Source organism: Malaclemys terrapin, chromosome 1, assembly GCF_027887155.1.
Source record: "Malaclemys terrapin pileata isolate rMalTer1 chromosome 1, rMalTer1.hap1, whole genome shotgun sequence".
NCBI lineage: Eukaryota > Metazoa > Chordata > Testudines > Emydidae > Malaclemys > Malaclemys terrapin.
Genome location: NC_071505.1, coordinates 58,485,714 through 58,501,127, shown reverse-complemented (window position 1 = coordinate 58,501,127; position 15,414 = coordinate 58,485,714). Strand labels below are relative to the sequence as shown.

General features: G+C 38.9%; 1 protein-coding gene across 1 annotated transcript in view; it reads left to right on the top strand.

Moving 5' to 3' along the window:
* LRIG3 (leucine rich repeats and immunoglobulin like domains 3) overlaps positions 1 to 10,134 on the top strand; it is a 50,333-nt gene extending 40,199 nt beyond the window's left edge. The window contains exons 13-19 of the mRNA XM_054025195.1: positions 225 to 545; positions 1,195 to 1,476; positions 2,459 to 2,911; positions 3,138 to 3,290; positions 4,322 to 4,465; positions 4,548 to 4,838; positions 9,435 to 10,134. Of these exons, the coding sequence (XP_053881170.1) occupies positions 225 to 545; positions 1,195 to 1,476; positions 2,459 to 2,911; positions 3,138 to 3,290; positions 4,322 to 4,465; positions 4,548 to 4,838; positions 9,435 to 9,685 (1,895 nt within the window). The 3' untranslated portion in view covers positions 9,686 to 10,134. The remainder of the gene's footprint in view (positions 1 to 224; positions 546 to 1,194; positions 1,477 to 2,458; positions 2,912 to 3,137; positions 3,291 to 4,321; positions 4,466 to 4,547; positions 4,839 to 9,434) is intronic.
* The last annotated feature ends 5,280 nt before the right edge of the window (positions 10,135 to 15,414 follow it).

The window sequence follows — 15,414 nt, the reverse complement described above, 5'->3', positions numbered from 1 at the left end:
AGAGATGGCTTAACACAGTAAACTCATAAATATGACATCTTTAAATGCCTGGAGATAAATGAAATCTAAAACTAAACCACTGTATCTCTGCTTTATAACTACATGTCTGACTCTTCTCTCAAACCTATAAAACAAAGCTTACAAAATCTTTTAGAGTCCTGGGGACCCAGGTATTTGCCTCTCTTCCTCAGTGTCACACTTTTTCCCCTTTCCCATCTTTACAGATGATTTTCCTAAACCACAGATCACTGTCCAGCCAGAAACCCAGTCAGCAATCAAAGGCTCCAATTTGAGTTTTATATGTTCAGCAGCCAGCAGCAGTGACTCCCCTATGACGTTTGCATGGAAAAAGGACAATGAATTACTGCATGATGCTGAAATGGAGAATTATGCACATCTCCGGGCACAGGGTGGTGAAGTGATGGAATACACTACCATACTTCGGCTACGCAATGTTGAATTCAGCAATGAAGGAAAATACCAGTGTGTTATTTCAAATCACTTTGGTTCATCCTACTCTGTCAAAGCCAAGCTTACAGTTAACAGTAAGCATCTTTTTTTTTTTAACCTGTGCATTTGAAGAGGAAATAATTGTAAAGCAAAATACAATATAAATGCTTTATAACCTAATTTCAGCTCATGAAAGCATGCTGCTTCCAAAATCTGTTTATTATTAAAGTTGCACTAACGGGCCCAACCAGAATCTGTCACTATTGTGTGAGGTGCTGTACAAACACAGTTAAGAAACGATCCCTGTCCTGAAGAGCTTGCAATCTAAATAGACTAAGGAAAGGATAGGAGAAGGGAAGAACTACTGTCCGCCTTTTACAGGGGACAACAACCTTCTCTACTGAGGTAAGCAGACTGTGACTTGGCAGAGGTCAACTCTGCTACAGGCTTCCTGAATGAGGATGAAACCCATGTCGCCTGATTTAAACATAAGACCATCTTCTGTCTAGATATAAGTTTAGCTCTTGTGAGGGTTTTTTAAACATCTCCATGCACCAGAACCTATCAGCAAAGCCTTGCACATCGCTGTTGTTGAAACTGGTATAAGTTTTACACTTATTGGAGTTGGGTGTACTGAAATTGAGAAAATACAGTGCAAAGGAGGAAAAATAATTGGTCCAAAATTGGAAACAAACCTACTTCTAACATGTATCTGGTTAAACTTTTTGTTTTGTTTTGCTTTAGTGCTGCCTTCATTTACAAAGATGCCCATGGACCTAACCATTCGTGCTGGGGCAACGGCACGATTAGAATGTGCTGCAGTTGGTCATCCAGTACCGCAGATTGCTTGGCAGAAAGATGGTGGCACAGACTTTCCTGCAGCACGCAAGAGACGTATGCATGTCATGCCCGAGGATGATGTATTCTTTATTGTTGATGTAAAAATTGAGGACACTGGAGTTTATAGCTGTACAGCTCAAAACACTGCTGGGAGCATTTCAGCTAATGCAACACTGACAGTACTAGGTGAGAAACTGTCAACATGTAATGATACAAGTCTTTTCTATTGAAGTGGTGTGACAAGTTTTTCCATACTTTTAGATGTTACTTAATAAAATATGTTTTAGGGCTTAATAGGGAGATGTATCAATTCACTACTAATGAGTGCTTTTGGAGGCACGTATTTAGCTGAAAAATGTCTTTTCAGATTAGTTCTGTGGTAATGCATTTCCTGAAGTCATCATTCATTAATCAGTGGCTATTGGTTAGAAATACATACTTATAATTTTTAATACACAATCATTGTTACTAATAAATAGTTGCATTTTCCATTTAAATGCATAGTTTAAAATAGAAATTATTTAGTATACACAAAGAAAGGAGCAGGTTGCTGGGATTTTTTCTGAAAAGTTTAGTTTAAAAACAAAACAAAACCTTTTTTTCCTTTTTTCTATTAATTCAGAGTTGGTATCTCTACTAATAATATATTCTAGAGAACACTATGCTATATGTAACTTATTTCCTAGTGTTTTTTTCTTTTGTTGGGCTAGTGAGCATCTAGTTGTTACCAGTAACACATTAGCTGACGCCAATCTTTTAACTCAGACTCCTGGAATATGTCTCCCCTTCACAACTATAAGTATAATTAGGCCTTAATGATGTTTTTAATTTAGTTAAATCATTTCCCAAAACTGTTAGCTACCTCAGCGTTTGTGTAGAAATGTGCTTCTGAATGGTGCTTGGCAACACCCTAGATATCTTGTCTTAAACATTTTGGGGTGATTGCAAGGAGCAGGTGTATGTAGCAGATGCATAACTGTGTAGTCATTTGTCTAAAATATGCCATCTTTCTAAGGATTAACGTTTAGAACAACACAAATGTTAGAAATTCTGTGATTTGATATTACCCCAACTCATTTGTTTTTTTTCTGTGGGTTGGGTCGATGTGAGGGTTGGAACCACCTATGTTTTCTTGTACAGGTAATTTAGAATTTTTTTTTTTTTTCAGAAACACCATCATTTTTGCGGCCCTTGCTAGACCGAACAGTAACGAAAGGTGAAACTACAGTCTTGCAATGCATTGCTGGTGGTAGCCCTCCGCCTCGGTTGAACTGGACTAAAGATGACAGCCCATTGGTGGTAACAGAAAGGCACTTCTTCGCTGCAGGCAACCAGTTACTGATTATTGTGGACACAGACATTGAAGATGCTGGGAAATACACTTGTGAAATGTCTAATACGCTTGGAACAGAGAGAGGCAACATTCGTCTAAATGTAATTCCCACTCCCACCTGTGATTCGCCTCAAAACATTGCTCCATCATTGGATAATGATGGATGGGCCACAGTCGGCGTAGTGATCATAGCAGTGGTTTGCTGTGTGGTGGGCACTTCCCTTGTGTGGGTGGTCATCATATACCACACAAGGAGAAGAAATGAAGATTGCAGCATCACAAATACAGGTGTGTAAACTGAAGCTTGGCGGCGCAAAGGAGTCATCAAATGTGTTTGTGGTTGTTCTGCAGTAACTTTCTTCCAGAAACGCTTGTGTGTTTTGACTCCAATTCAGAACGATGAATCATTTGTTGCCTTCAACATGTTGCTGGCTGGTTTAAAAATATTTCAAAGAAACCTAAAATATATACTGATGGTTTTATGTGTGTTCCTCCCCTCCTCCTTAAATCACAGATGAGACAAACTTGCCTGCTGACATTCCAAGTTACCTGTCATCCCAGGGAACATTAGCTGAAAGGCAGGATGGGTCATCAGAAAATGGAAGTCATCATCAGTTCATAACTTCTTCAATGGGAGGATATTTTTTACAGCAGAGAGATAGTAATGGTAAATACTTTAAATATACAACTTGGCACTGTTTTTCATTACTAGAAATCAGATACTGTCTTCCTAACTAATGTAATGAATTATAGTGACACCAGTGAAGCATCTTTGTTGATTGCCATGTAGGCCCTGTGACTGACTTACTGATTGCTTCAACACATTAAAATAATATTTGAAGCTGAGATTTTACTATGCAATACAGGAATGAGAAATGCTTGTGCTGATAACAGAAACTTGGTTTTACTGAGCCACTTGACATATGGCCTTATCTACATAGGGAAGCTTCTTCAGTGTCACTTCACGTGTGAATTTAAACTGATCATACTTACACCAAAAAAAATTAAGTCTACACATGAACTCTACCAGTGTAAGAGTACCCTTTTGTTTTTGTTTTTAGTTATGTCTCTTGGGATTATAACTTAAGCTATACCCCCCTACTTCCCAAAAGCACTCTTTTATACAGGAATAAGTGTCCATAGGGGGCATTATATTGTTTTACTATATGATTTAACCAATGAAACTTTCCCCTGTAAACAAGGCCTTAGTTTGTGAAAGGACCTCAAAATGATCATTGTGTTTTAGAGCAGTAATCTGCTCTGTAACACTTGATGACTTGTAGCCATTATTTGGATCATGGCTTCAGTATTCAGAGCAGAATCTTTTGTTGCAAATGAACTTATTGCATGATTTTTTTATTAATTAATTAATTATAAAATCCTGGCTCTCCTGGTATTTATTTTATACTCCTAGAAGATAAGCAGGCCAACAGAGTGGTGACATACTGAGAAATCTTGACATTGCCATTCTGGAGAGGTTTAGGGTTAGGCTGTAGCAGCTTTATAAAGCTGTTTAACTGAACTCTTGAAAACTCCTGCCCCTCCAGGAAACATGTGCTGAAAATTCCAGTGCATGTTTCATCACTGTAGTTTCTTTATTTGCAGAAGAACAAAACTCCACTAGTAAAACTAACTGTGTAGGATGAAGCCTAGAAAAAAGGAGTCTGTTAGCTGATACATTGTGTCTTTATTTTTAAGGCATTTGTCATCTAGATAATGGCAGTGAAACAGACCTGGAGGTTGTTACAGATCCATTCTTATGCCACTATCTGGGGACTTCAGGGACTGTATATTTAAAAGGGAATGCTTATGGCTCTGACGCTTTTGAAGCATACCATACAAGTAAGTCAAATAAATATTTTAGTTCTGTTTCAGTTTTGCCATAGCAGATTCCTAGTAATACTGATTTCTCCTTTTTATTAAGGCTGCAGCCCTGACCAAAGAACAGTGTGCATGGACCTATGTGACTCTAGTTACTTAAAGAAAAAGGAATGCTATCCGTATTCACTTGGAACATTATCACATTCACCAGAAGATCCCTTTGACCAGTATGTTGGCAGCATTGGAATGCAGGCTACAAGTAGCAAATTGCTTAACTCTACTTACCCGCCAAATGAAGGAATTGGAGTGAAAAGCTTGAGTCTAAACTCAGACATCTTTGATTTGAACAGAAATCAGGAATCATCCTGTATTACCACTAGTAGCACTTTCATGGGTATGTTTCAGCTACTACATTTCTTAAAGCTGCAAACATCATTTGTATGCATGTCCCTTATGACTTGCATGTACTAGAAAACATGTTTATCCTTTTGTCAGAACAGTAGTTCATGGCTGTACTCAGTGATTGCTTATATGATTGTTACATATTGTGAGAAACCTAACTAAAAGCTGGTCACATAAGTAGCCTGACTTTTTTTCAGAGATACTGAGCACATGCAATTGCCACTGAGTTCAGTGGAATACTACAATTTATAAAATATATACTGTTTGGTTAAACTGCCAAAATTTTCAATGAAACTTTCCTGTCTAAGCAAGGCCTTAGTTTGTGAAAGCTAACTTTAGTATAACCTCTTTTCCCTCATTATTTGTGTTGTGCCAGGAGCATGCAGGGCACTTCATATTCAGACAAGGTACTCTGATAAGGCCTTTGAATAGACAGTGTACCAACACTCGAGGGGCTCAAATGAGAAATAAAAAGTAGTGTGACTATTGTGAAGTTATGAACAAGCCTTTAGTTTCTTGATTTTTTTTTTTTTTGATGGATTTAAAAAAAAAAATTCAGTGCATTATAAAATATCTTCTACTATACCAGGGGAATAACTTCTGCATGTATTGCTTAGTTGGTAGCATCACAGTTTCTGGGTAACTGCACCTCTATTCCCCCTCCATGGTCCCTCAAGGGCACACACGTAAGGTTTTCTGCTCCCAGCTATCACCTCCCTTGGGTGAAGACCCACGTGTCTCTCCCTCCTGACTGGAGTTTTAAGACTGCACATCTCCCTGCCTTACACTATGATATTCCCAGCAGGCCAGTCTGCTTAAAGACTAGTGCCTGTGTCTTTGCCTTCTTTCCAATGGCTATGAAAAATGTATTGCCAAAGGTTACAAGCTATCACCCAGCTCTTTCTAAGCAAGCACACTTTTTCTTAAGATAAAAGCATTACCAAAAAAAAAAAAAAAAACCCCACAACAATAAACAGATTTAGACACACACTTAGCATACCAGGAATCATGCACCAGTCTTATGGGGCCCGAGTAGGCCAGTGTCTTTCCATCCTTTCCATGAGGCCCTCCTTTTGTCCATTTGCTGCATCAGAAAGAAGCCATAAGTCATTTTATGCTCCTCCCTTTATATCAAAAGCACTTCCTTTGTTTCCTACCCTCTGGAAACCCCAGCATGAACTAGTATATACAAACCACCCCAGGGGGTGGAATGTCTCTGGAGTCTAAGTTTGTCACTCACCTTAATCACCCCCCCCACACACACACACACTGTTTTTAGTTCCTGTGGTAGCTGAGGTAACCCTCCCCCATGGATTAGAACACAATCATGCATGAACAGTTCACAACTGTAATACAAGATGGTCCTAAAAAGCACACTACATGCAGCATTCAGTTGCCTCCCAGAAGACCTGAGTTTGTTGGGAATGACTTAAGATAAACCCTTCTTCAGTAAAATGCAACTGATTGCAACCCCACTTCAAACCTGCCATATTTTTTTTTTAAAGGTCTACACAGCATAACTTATTGAAGCCAAGTGTGACTAGGAGCTTCTCCTTTTCCTCCTTCCCTTTTGCCTGCTGGAATGTTACATTTCTGTCTCCTTCTCTAGTGGTTTTGGTGCCATTCCGTAGGTCTTTCTAGAGAAGATAAGTCTTGAATCAACAACCAATTCCACTGAGCATGTAGGTTTTTAACAAAGTATCTTACTATCAGCCTAGCTAAAACAATCTGTTCACTTGTGCAAATTCTTCTTCTTTGTTCATGAACCTTTGTATTGATTGGTTTTATCTTTTATCCAAATACAGTTTGCATATTTCCCCAAATTTTAGAACATATTTAAGTACATAAAAACAACACTGCAAGCTTTAAGCGTGCTATGGAGGTCATTGCTCTAATGAACCGCAAAAGGGTTTTAAGGTTTAACTCCTTTAGGGCTCACACATTTAACTTGTAAAGGGGGACTAAAGGGTTCATGTCCTACGTTTTCTTTTGCAAGATTGGTTTAACTTAAAACCCCACTACATTTCCTGTTTATACTGCTTTCAGCACTGTGGTATCTTAATGCCGAACACAGCTATGAGATAAGGGGCTGGGTTATATCCTGGCTTATGAATCAATAGAATGCGTAAGGCCCAGATTGCTCCTCCTGAAGGAAAACCCACAGGAAGGAGTGAAGAATGTTCCTGTCTAAGTTCTTTGACTCTTTATCTCCCCCTCCCACCCACCCAGCCTTCTTTTTTGTGGGTAAAGGTGCTGTAGTTTGCCCCCGGCAGAAGCAAGGTACAGACTATAAAACCTTGCTGTTACCAGGAGACCTGGGCAGAGGCACCCTACCATTACTGCTGTGGGGGAAATGTGCAAATAGGGCTTCACCAGCTGGCCACTGTCTGCCTTAAAGGAGGAGCAGTTTCATGGCAAAGAATGCTACCTAGGAGTCAATGCAACCTCAGGGCTGGGGGGTAGCTGATATCCTCCCTTCTGCTGGTACTTGGTGATATTATAGCTTTATATCTAGAGGCTTCAGTCAGACTAGAGCATCATTGTGCTAGGCACTGTACAAACCTACAGTGAGACAATCACTGCTCCAAAGGGTTTAGGGACCTCAGGAGGTCATCTAGTCCAACCCCCTGCTCAAAGCAGGACCAATCCCCAACTAATTCATCCCAGCCAGGGATTTGTCAAGCCTGAACTTAAAAACCTCTACGGAAGGAGATTCCGCCATCTCCCTAGGTAATCCATTCCAGTGCTTCACCACCCTCCTAGTGAAAAAGTTTTTCCTAATATCCAACCTAAACCTCCCCCACTGCAACTTGAGACCATTACTCCTTGTTCTGTCATCTGGTACCACTGAGAACAGTCTAGATCCATCCTCTTTGGAACCCCCTTTCAGGTAGTTGAAAGCAGCTATCAAATCCCCCACATTCTTCTCTTCTGCCAACTAAATAATCCCAGTTCCCTCAGCCTCTCCTCATAAGTCAGGTGCTCCAGCCCCCTAATCATTTTTGTTGCCTTCCGTTGGACTCTTTCCAATTTTTCCACATCCTTCTTGTAGTGTGGGGCCCAAAACTGGACACAGTACTCCAAATGAGGCCTCCCCAACGCTGAATAGAGGAGAATGATCACATCCCTCGATCTGCTGGCAATGCTCCTACTTATACAGCCCAAAATGCCATTAGCCTTCTTGGCAACAAGGTCACACTGTTGACTCATATCCAGCTTCTCGTCCACTGTAACCCCTAGGTCCTTTTCTGCAGACATGCTGCCTAGCCACTCGTTCCCTAGTCAGTTGATCTTGGGGAGGTGGAAGGCGCGGTGATTTGTTTCTAATTTCCAATTGTAGAATCACTTTTGCAGCACCATTGTCTTCAAATTCTGCCCAATCATGTCTGTTCAACCCCACTGAAGACAGTTGGCATTAGCTTCATTGTTGATGCATGAACCAAAAGGTCATAGCTTGATTTTGTTCAGAAGCCAGATTGATGCTATAAAGAACATCTTTCGTATTATGGTAAACAAACATGATCTGCACATTGATGCAAATATGAAACCCCATAAAGTCACTTATATTTTTTCCCCAAATACAGTTTCCCTTTAAACCTGTGATTATGTCAATTTTGTCAATGGATACAATGCCAGAGAAGTAGGACTCTTCTAGCACAATAAATCATTTTAGAATCAAATTATTAATAACATCTAGTGTTTCAAAATCAATGTCTGCCAGCCACTTTTTGGGGGGTGGTATGTGTAGGTGTGGTACCTTAATCAACAGATCTATGCCATGTGTCAGTCATATCTAATTATATTTTCTGTCTGTGAAAAAAGCGAAGACTTTCAGTGTAATGGTGTTAGCTGTGGAGCCTCCACATGGAAAAGGGAGAAGAGAAAATGTATTTTTTTCTGGCTAGTGCACCAACAAAATTGTTTAATGAAGATGCAGTTGAATGCCAAATTCTACTTGGGTTACTCCTGTGCTAGCCAGCTGAGCGCAAATGGGGTATAAATGAAGGCAGAATTTCACTAGCAGGATCTTTGTTACTGATGTGTGACACAAGCCAGAAAGAACACTGTCTGGCATTCAGACTGTGTCGTTTAAAAAAAAAAGTTTTATAAACAGATCTTAATATCAGCCTAGCTAAACAGAGCGAATGTTTGAGTCCCTTTTCAGAGTACACTAATCCAAAAAGCATGTTGAAGAGATTGTTCTTGGTTATGCATTAAAATGTCTTTGTGACTTGTTTGCAGGTTTTTGTTTGTATTTTATGTTTGAGAATGAGGAATTTCATGAAAATATAAACAAGGAAATTAAAGGGGGTAGGTTGTTCTGAATGGCTATCAACCAAGTTATTTACTTTGGAAACACTTTTAACATCTCAGCTAAGAGTTTTAAATGGGTACATATGAGTATAGAGGGCTTTTTTTTTTTTCTTTTGGGTGGGGAATAATAGTAAGGCTTAGAAATAAAGCCAAATCTCATTTCAGAGAACTTGAGCTGTGTCTGTCCTTGGCTTGTATTCTCGAGTACAGCCCTTGGTAAGACACAGAGCGATCAACACCAGCATTTCTTTCCTTACAAATTTCTATCTTGCAGGAACATTTGGAAAGTCTCTATGGAGGCCTCAACTGGACTCTTTTTCGAGCTGTAGGCTGCCAGCAAGTTGTCAACCAAAAACCTTCCATAATAATAATAATCCTCAAGCCTCATTGGACTTTGACTCAGAGGCAGAGGAAGATGGAAAGGACAGGACGGTTTCTCATGAGGAAAACAGCATTTGTACTTACAAACAGGCCTTTGAAAACTTTAGGACTCCTACTTTCCAGTCTTATGACCTGAACACATAGCTGCTTTTGGAATGACCGTTGATTGATGGAACCAAAGAAATATTTTTGACATACTACCTCAATGTGGAGCTTTATTTAAAAGGGGCGGGGGGGAATCCATGTTTTTAATGGAGCTATGAAATCAGAAAGAATGGATACATTTTTATACAGATAAAACATAATTGCCAAAGTGTTATAAAATTTTATACAGGGAATACATTCCTTAGAGAAGTACTATATTTCTAATTATTTTATAGCTTTGTTTTATGCAAATGGTATCTCCTGTAAATTAATGATGTAAATAATACTATGTATATTTCCTGTCAGACTTCATTTTATTGAAATGAGTACTAAAGCATACTAAACTTGTACCAGTATCTGTACCTTTTTATGAATGAACGTTCCATGCTGTTTGCAGGTACCATGCATCTTATTTGCACATCACTTTTAATAAAATATGCTGCCTTGTGGTCTTGAGACACAGTAGAGTATGAAGAATGCAAGGTGGAGGTATGTTGATAGAAATTGAAAATGTATGTTGTGAATATATCTGGCCCATATCTCATCAGTTTGTCTAAAATGTAGAGCATATGGATTCACCATATTAGATATCCGCTGCCCTTAGAAGTAGTTCTGGTCATACAGCTTCCCCAAATTGTCCCACACACACAAGACTGGCTGTCTAGTCAGCTGTCTAGCCATGTGAGTGTACAAATAACTTTAATGTACACCTCTAGTGGTGGATATGCAGAGTGGACACACATACACAGCAAGCAACTTAGTAAAAAACAAAAACTATCTGTCCTAGACGTTTACCTGGTAGTATCATTCTCCTCTAAATAAATGGTTTGAATATTAAATATTTCCCAGATATTCAGTGCATGTCAGATTCTGTGTTTTTTCCCCTATGTTTTCTTGGCTGCTCCCCCAATCACTTCCACACCCAGCGTAATAAGGTTAACCTTCTGCTGCTCTTGCATTTTTTGACTGCTCTCTTTTCCATACAGATAAATGTGAACTGTACTTCATTCCTCACTCAAGTTGAGCAGTTGTTATAAGTTTGAATTCTTGCTAGATTAAATTTAAATTGAGGAGCCCAATATTATTAGCCGCTCTAAGCCAAAGAAAGACACTTACCATGTGATGGTAATTAAGACTAAATGAGAATTCTCCCTTTTGTTTTCCTCGATACAGATGTCCAGTATTTTAAAAAGCTGTGAATCCTCTTGTCAGCAATGTATTAAAACAATGTGCCTTCACAAGTTTTACTATTACAGGACTTAGGTTTTCAAATCTGCTCACTTTGAAGGTGCAAATTTATATAGTTGTCAAACTTACTTTTAAACTAAATTGAAAGCAGCTGTTAGACCAGCACATCATAGACGTTTTCAGAGGATACGTCTAGAGCAAAAGGTTTCCCTGCCTAAAGTAGCTGAGTTCAGGGCTTTTTGTTGTTTGTAGCCAGAAACCTGGTATGCAGATTGCAGAGTAATTTCCCTCCTTTAATTTAGGCGCCAGTATTAGAGACAGGAAGTTAATCCATCCTTAATCACTGGTGGTCTGAATGTAGAGAATGGATTTTGCATGCTTTAGTTTATCGTATTGCCAGATTTTCTGAATCTGATTGTTAATTTGCCTTCATTGCAGCCAGATGTGGCGACGTGGTGACAGACATTGGTATGGGTATTTGATGATAATTAACTGCATTTTTAAATATATTAATTTTTCCTGAGTTAAGCACAAATCTCTAAGTCAATAATGCTTAAAATCTTAAAATAGATTCACTCACTAAGTCAATAGTTTTTTCGCTTCTCTAGTTTTTCTCCAAGTGTCATAACTTAGATCTCTAACCAGACATCATTTCCCAAATATCTAGAGAAAGAAAGTAAAAAACCAAACCATTTTTAATGCTGTTCATTACAAAATAAAATGTTATGTTTAAAAATCCAAGTTAAAAGGCTGTGACTAAAAACAGTCTTTGGAAGCATGCTTTTTTTTTTTTTTAAATGTACAAAATGAGAAAAAGACAATATTCCTTTCCTTCTCCACTACTTCAAATATTTTTATGAATTGAACTGTTAGACTATATGAATTCCCCAATCCTGCAATAACATAGAACTCATTATCGGGTCCAGGCCCACATTTTAATGCTTCCCATCTGATGTAAAGCTACTTCAAATGGTATCCTAAAAATACAGGTATCAGTATTTGTGGTGTCTTTTTTTTTTTTTTTTTTTTTTCTCTTGGTAACTTAAATATCACTAACATGGGAATAAAAATCCTTGTCTTCGTTCTTGCAATGACACATGAGTTTTAATGTCTAGGAAGTTGACTATACTTATGATAGTGTAGTGAAATGTCAGATGATATACTGACATTTTTGTAAATTGCAAGACACAATTTTTAATAGTTGGGTTTAACGTTGGCAGTGTAACCAAACTGGGCATTCAGTGTCTGCAGATGGAGTGTTCATTCTGAGATTCTGCCTGTTTTTATTACCCACTTAGGTTCTGGATTCATTTGGAGGAGCTTTGGAAAATTTGCCTCGCCTGACTAATCAAATGGCAGCGATTGAATTTGTTTTCATTTGAGAAAGTTAACATTGCCATTCAGGGCAGGATTTCAGTTTCTTTCAAAATAACATATATCTAATTGCTAGTCCTGAGAATTATAATCCTGTTTGCAGTCTTGATTGTCCACAATTACAAGGGCTGAGAAGGATGGGGTGGAAAAATAGTCACTGATTTCAGCTGGTTTCCTTTGTCTGTGTTGGTGTGGCTTTTGCCCTGGATATAGAACAAAGATTCTTTGTGGCCCCCATAGCTTAATGCTGGACAGAGGGCAGGTGTCCATGCTGATTCTTCTAGATTTTTCAGCAGCTGTTGATAATATCTGACCATGACTAATTTGTTGGTCTGCCTGCGATCCCCAGGAAGGAAAGATAGTGATGATTGTGTGATTTGGTTTGGTTTTTCCCCTTCTCTGCAAGATAAGAGGTTGATTTGGGGTAATTGCTCATCTGCCCTGGGGGATCTTCTTGTACAAATTTGTGCCAAATTTTGTTCTCTCTTCATCCTGGCGAGTTTGTGACAGACCATTGAGGCTGCACTGCTATCAATCTGAAAATGATGCATTTGTTGCTTTTTTGCTGAATGAAGAAAATGTAATGGCTGAAAGCAGATCTTGGGTGAGAATGGATGCCTGAGGCTCAGTCTAGATAAGACAGGAGTGATGCTGATTTGATGGCAGGAGACGACTAGCTTGTGGGCAGTGATTGTGTCGAAGGAGGTTTATTCAATCTTTGTTAGAAGTTCCGTGTTAGAGCTACTTCTGGAACACCTCTTCCTGCTGGCATCCCAGATAGCCAGAAGTACCTTTACCATCTGCCTTTTGCCATGAAGATTTTAATAATTGTATTGCCTATGTCCATGACTAGCTCCATTGCTGGAATAATGGAACATTTTTGTCTAGCACATGGGATATTTATGTTTTATCAGCCAGTACCTTGTAACAAAGATACATTTTATTTTTTAGGATGAGGCATTAAGATTTTGTTTAATGGGTTTATAAATAATTGTGGATCATTGGGGGGAGGGATAGCTCAGTGTTTTGAGCATTGGCCTGCTAAACCCAAGGTTGTGAGTTAAATCCTTGAGGGGGCCATTTAGGGATCTGGGGCAAAAATCTGTCTGGGGATTGGTCCTGCTTTGAGCAGGGGGTTGGACTAGATGACCTCCTGAGGTCCCTTCCAACCCTGATATTCTATGATTAATACCACTTCTACTTGGTTAAATGTCAGAAGAACCCTGTAAACAAGCCAACCCTTGTTTCTCTTTCTCCATTGTAATTAGCTACTTTGCTGGCTTAATCAAAATGAAGTGCACTTGTACATCTACCTCCTGTGTGCTTGTCTGCCAATATTGTTAATAGAACCTTAGGTACCAGAGTCTGGCTTCTGCCATATCCCGATGCTATTTTTTATTGGTGTAAATGGCTTTTCCCATTAATCTTCCCCAAGGAAAAGGGAAATGTAACCCTCAACATCAGGGCTACGTAAGCTAAAGAATGAAAGGTGTCAAGAGCACCAGCAGTCTCCTAGGGATTTGCTGTAAGCGGAGAAAATTTAGTGTATTCTGCCTTGGCAAAAAGACAAAAACTGGGTAAAGTAGCATTTAAAATGAGTTTAATTTTACATAAGTGTGGCCACACAGGAGGTGGAAAAATAAAATGGTGCCAATGATGGAAAATATGACTAATCAAGAAACAGTATTAACCCCCGGCTAAAATAATATCTTGACTTTACGGTCCTATAAAGTGATGGACTGGGTTTTTGTTTTTGTTTAGTTCCAATGTACCTTAAGTATAGTGGTATCCTGTGTGTATCCTTAACCCAGAACATTTTCTAGAAACTTCATCTAGCATAATATTCTTACTTCTAAATTAAACTTAGAGTGGCTATAGTTGTTCCAACCTTGCAGGAAATGTGTTTAAAATGGACCATTCTACCTAAGAGCCGAACTGAAGTAAGAATGGCATATCGCACAGTCCTCTCTCAAATTGGCCAGCTGAGGAAACTACATAAATTCTATAAAGCTTGATCTACCTGAATTGCTTTTTTGTGTTTTGTACTAAACTATTGAGATGATGTCAATCTGATTGAGCATTCCCAAGTACCATTATCTGTTCCCGCCCCACCCCCCATCAGTTTTCTTCACATTCAAGTTAAGTTCTGGGGGGAGAGAGAGAGAGAGATTCACAGAAACTGAAGTGAGTAGATCCTGGAAGGGTATCTCTCCTCCCTGCCCCCCAATCTTTACCCTCTGTCCAACAGTCTTGGACCTCTCTCATCTGACAAAACATTCCTAAATGGAAAAGATGGATTTGTGGATACATTTTTAAGAGATTACAAAGAATCTACTGTACAGACCTGGTGAGACTATTTATTTATTTATTTATTTTATTTATTTTTAATGTGGCCTTTCACAAACGAGGAGTTTTGAGTCTATGTGGCCTTCTTGTTTAAGTTTCATAATTTCCTCAGGAAAAAAGTCTGCTTTTCTAGGGCCAGGTGCTAGATACAGGTAAGTTACATTTACTCTACCTTCTGAAAAGTAGTAATTTTTTGTGTGTGACATTTATCTTATCTGTATCTTTAAGCATGTTGCTTATTTCCAATTCTTTGTAAATCCTCCACAGCCATATGCTATTCGGAAACAGTGGAGTCTAAAGTGGACATTGTTTTTTCTTGCTTCCCCCACCATTCTTACAGATGTTGCAGTAAATCAATTATAGGACTGACATAGTGTTTGGCTGCATGACAAATGTTCCATAATAATGCAGCTCAGTAAAATGTGGAATTTTTGAAGTACCATGTGTAACATTTTCAGTACAGTTGTAAATTCCCAGCCATGTCAGTACAGGTGGAGAATAAGTCGTAAATAAAGTTTGTGTGCTATTCCTAAAGAGTTCCCTAGCTGGTTGACCAGTTCCATGATTTAATTCAGCCACTTAAAAAAAAAAAAAAGCCTTGATAAAATTTTGCCAGCAACGTTTGAGAGAGAGAATGTGCTGTGCAAACCAAAGCAACTGCAGGCATACTGTATTTGTTTATAGAGAAGGACAGGTTCAGGCTAAGCCTGGCTAAGCTTCCTGGAAACATATTGGGTAACTATTGCATAGCCATTTCAGTTACCTGCAGTGAACTTCAGCATGGCAGGAGGTATGATAGTGAATACAATGCTGTTTTAACA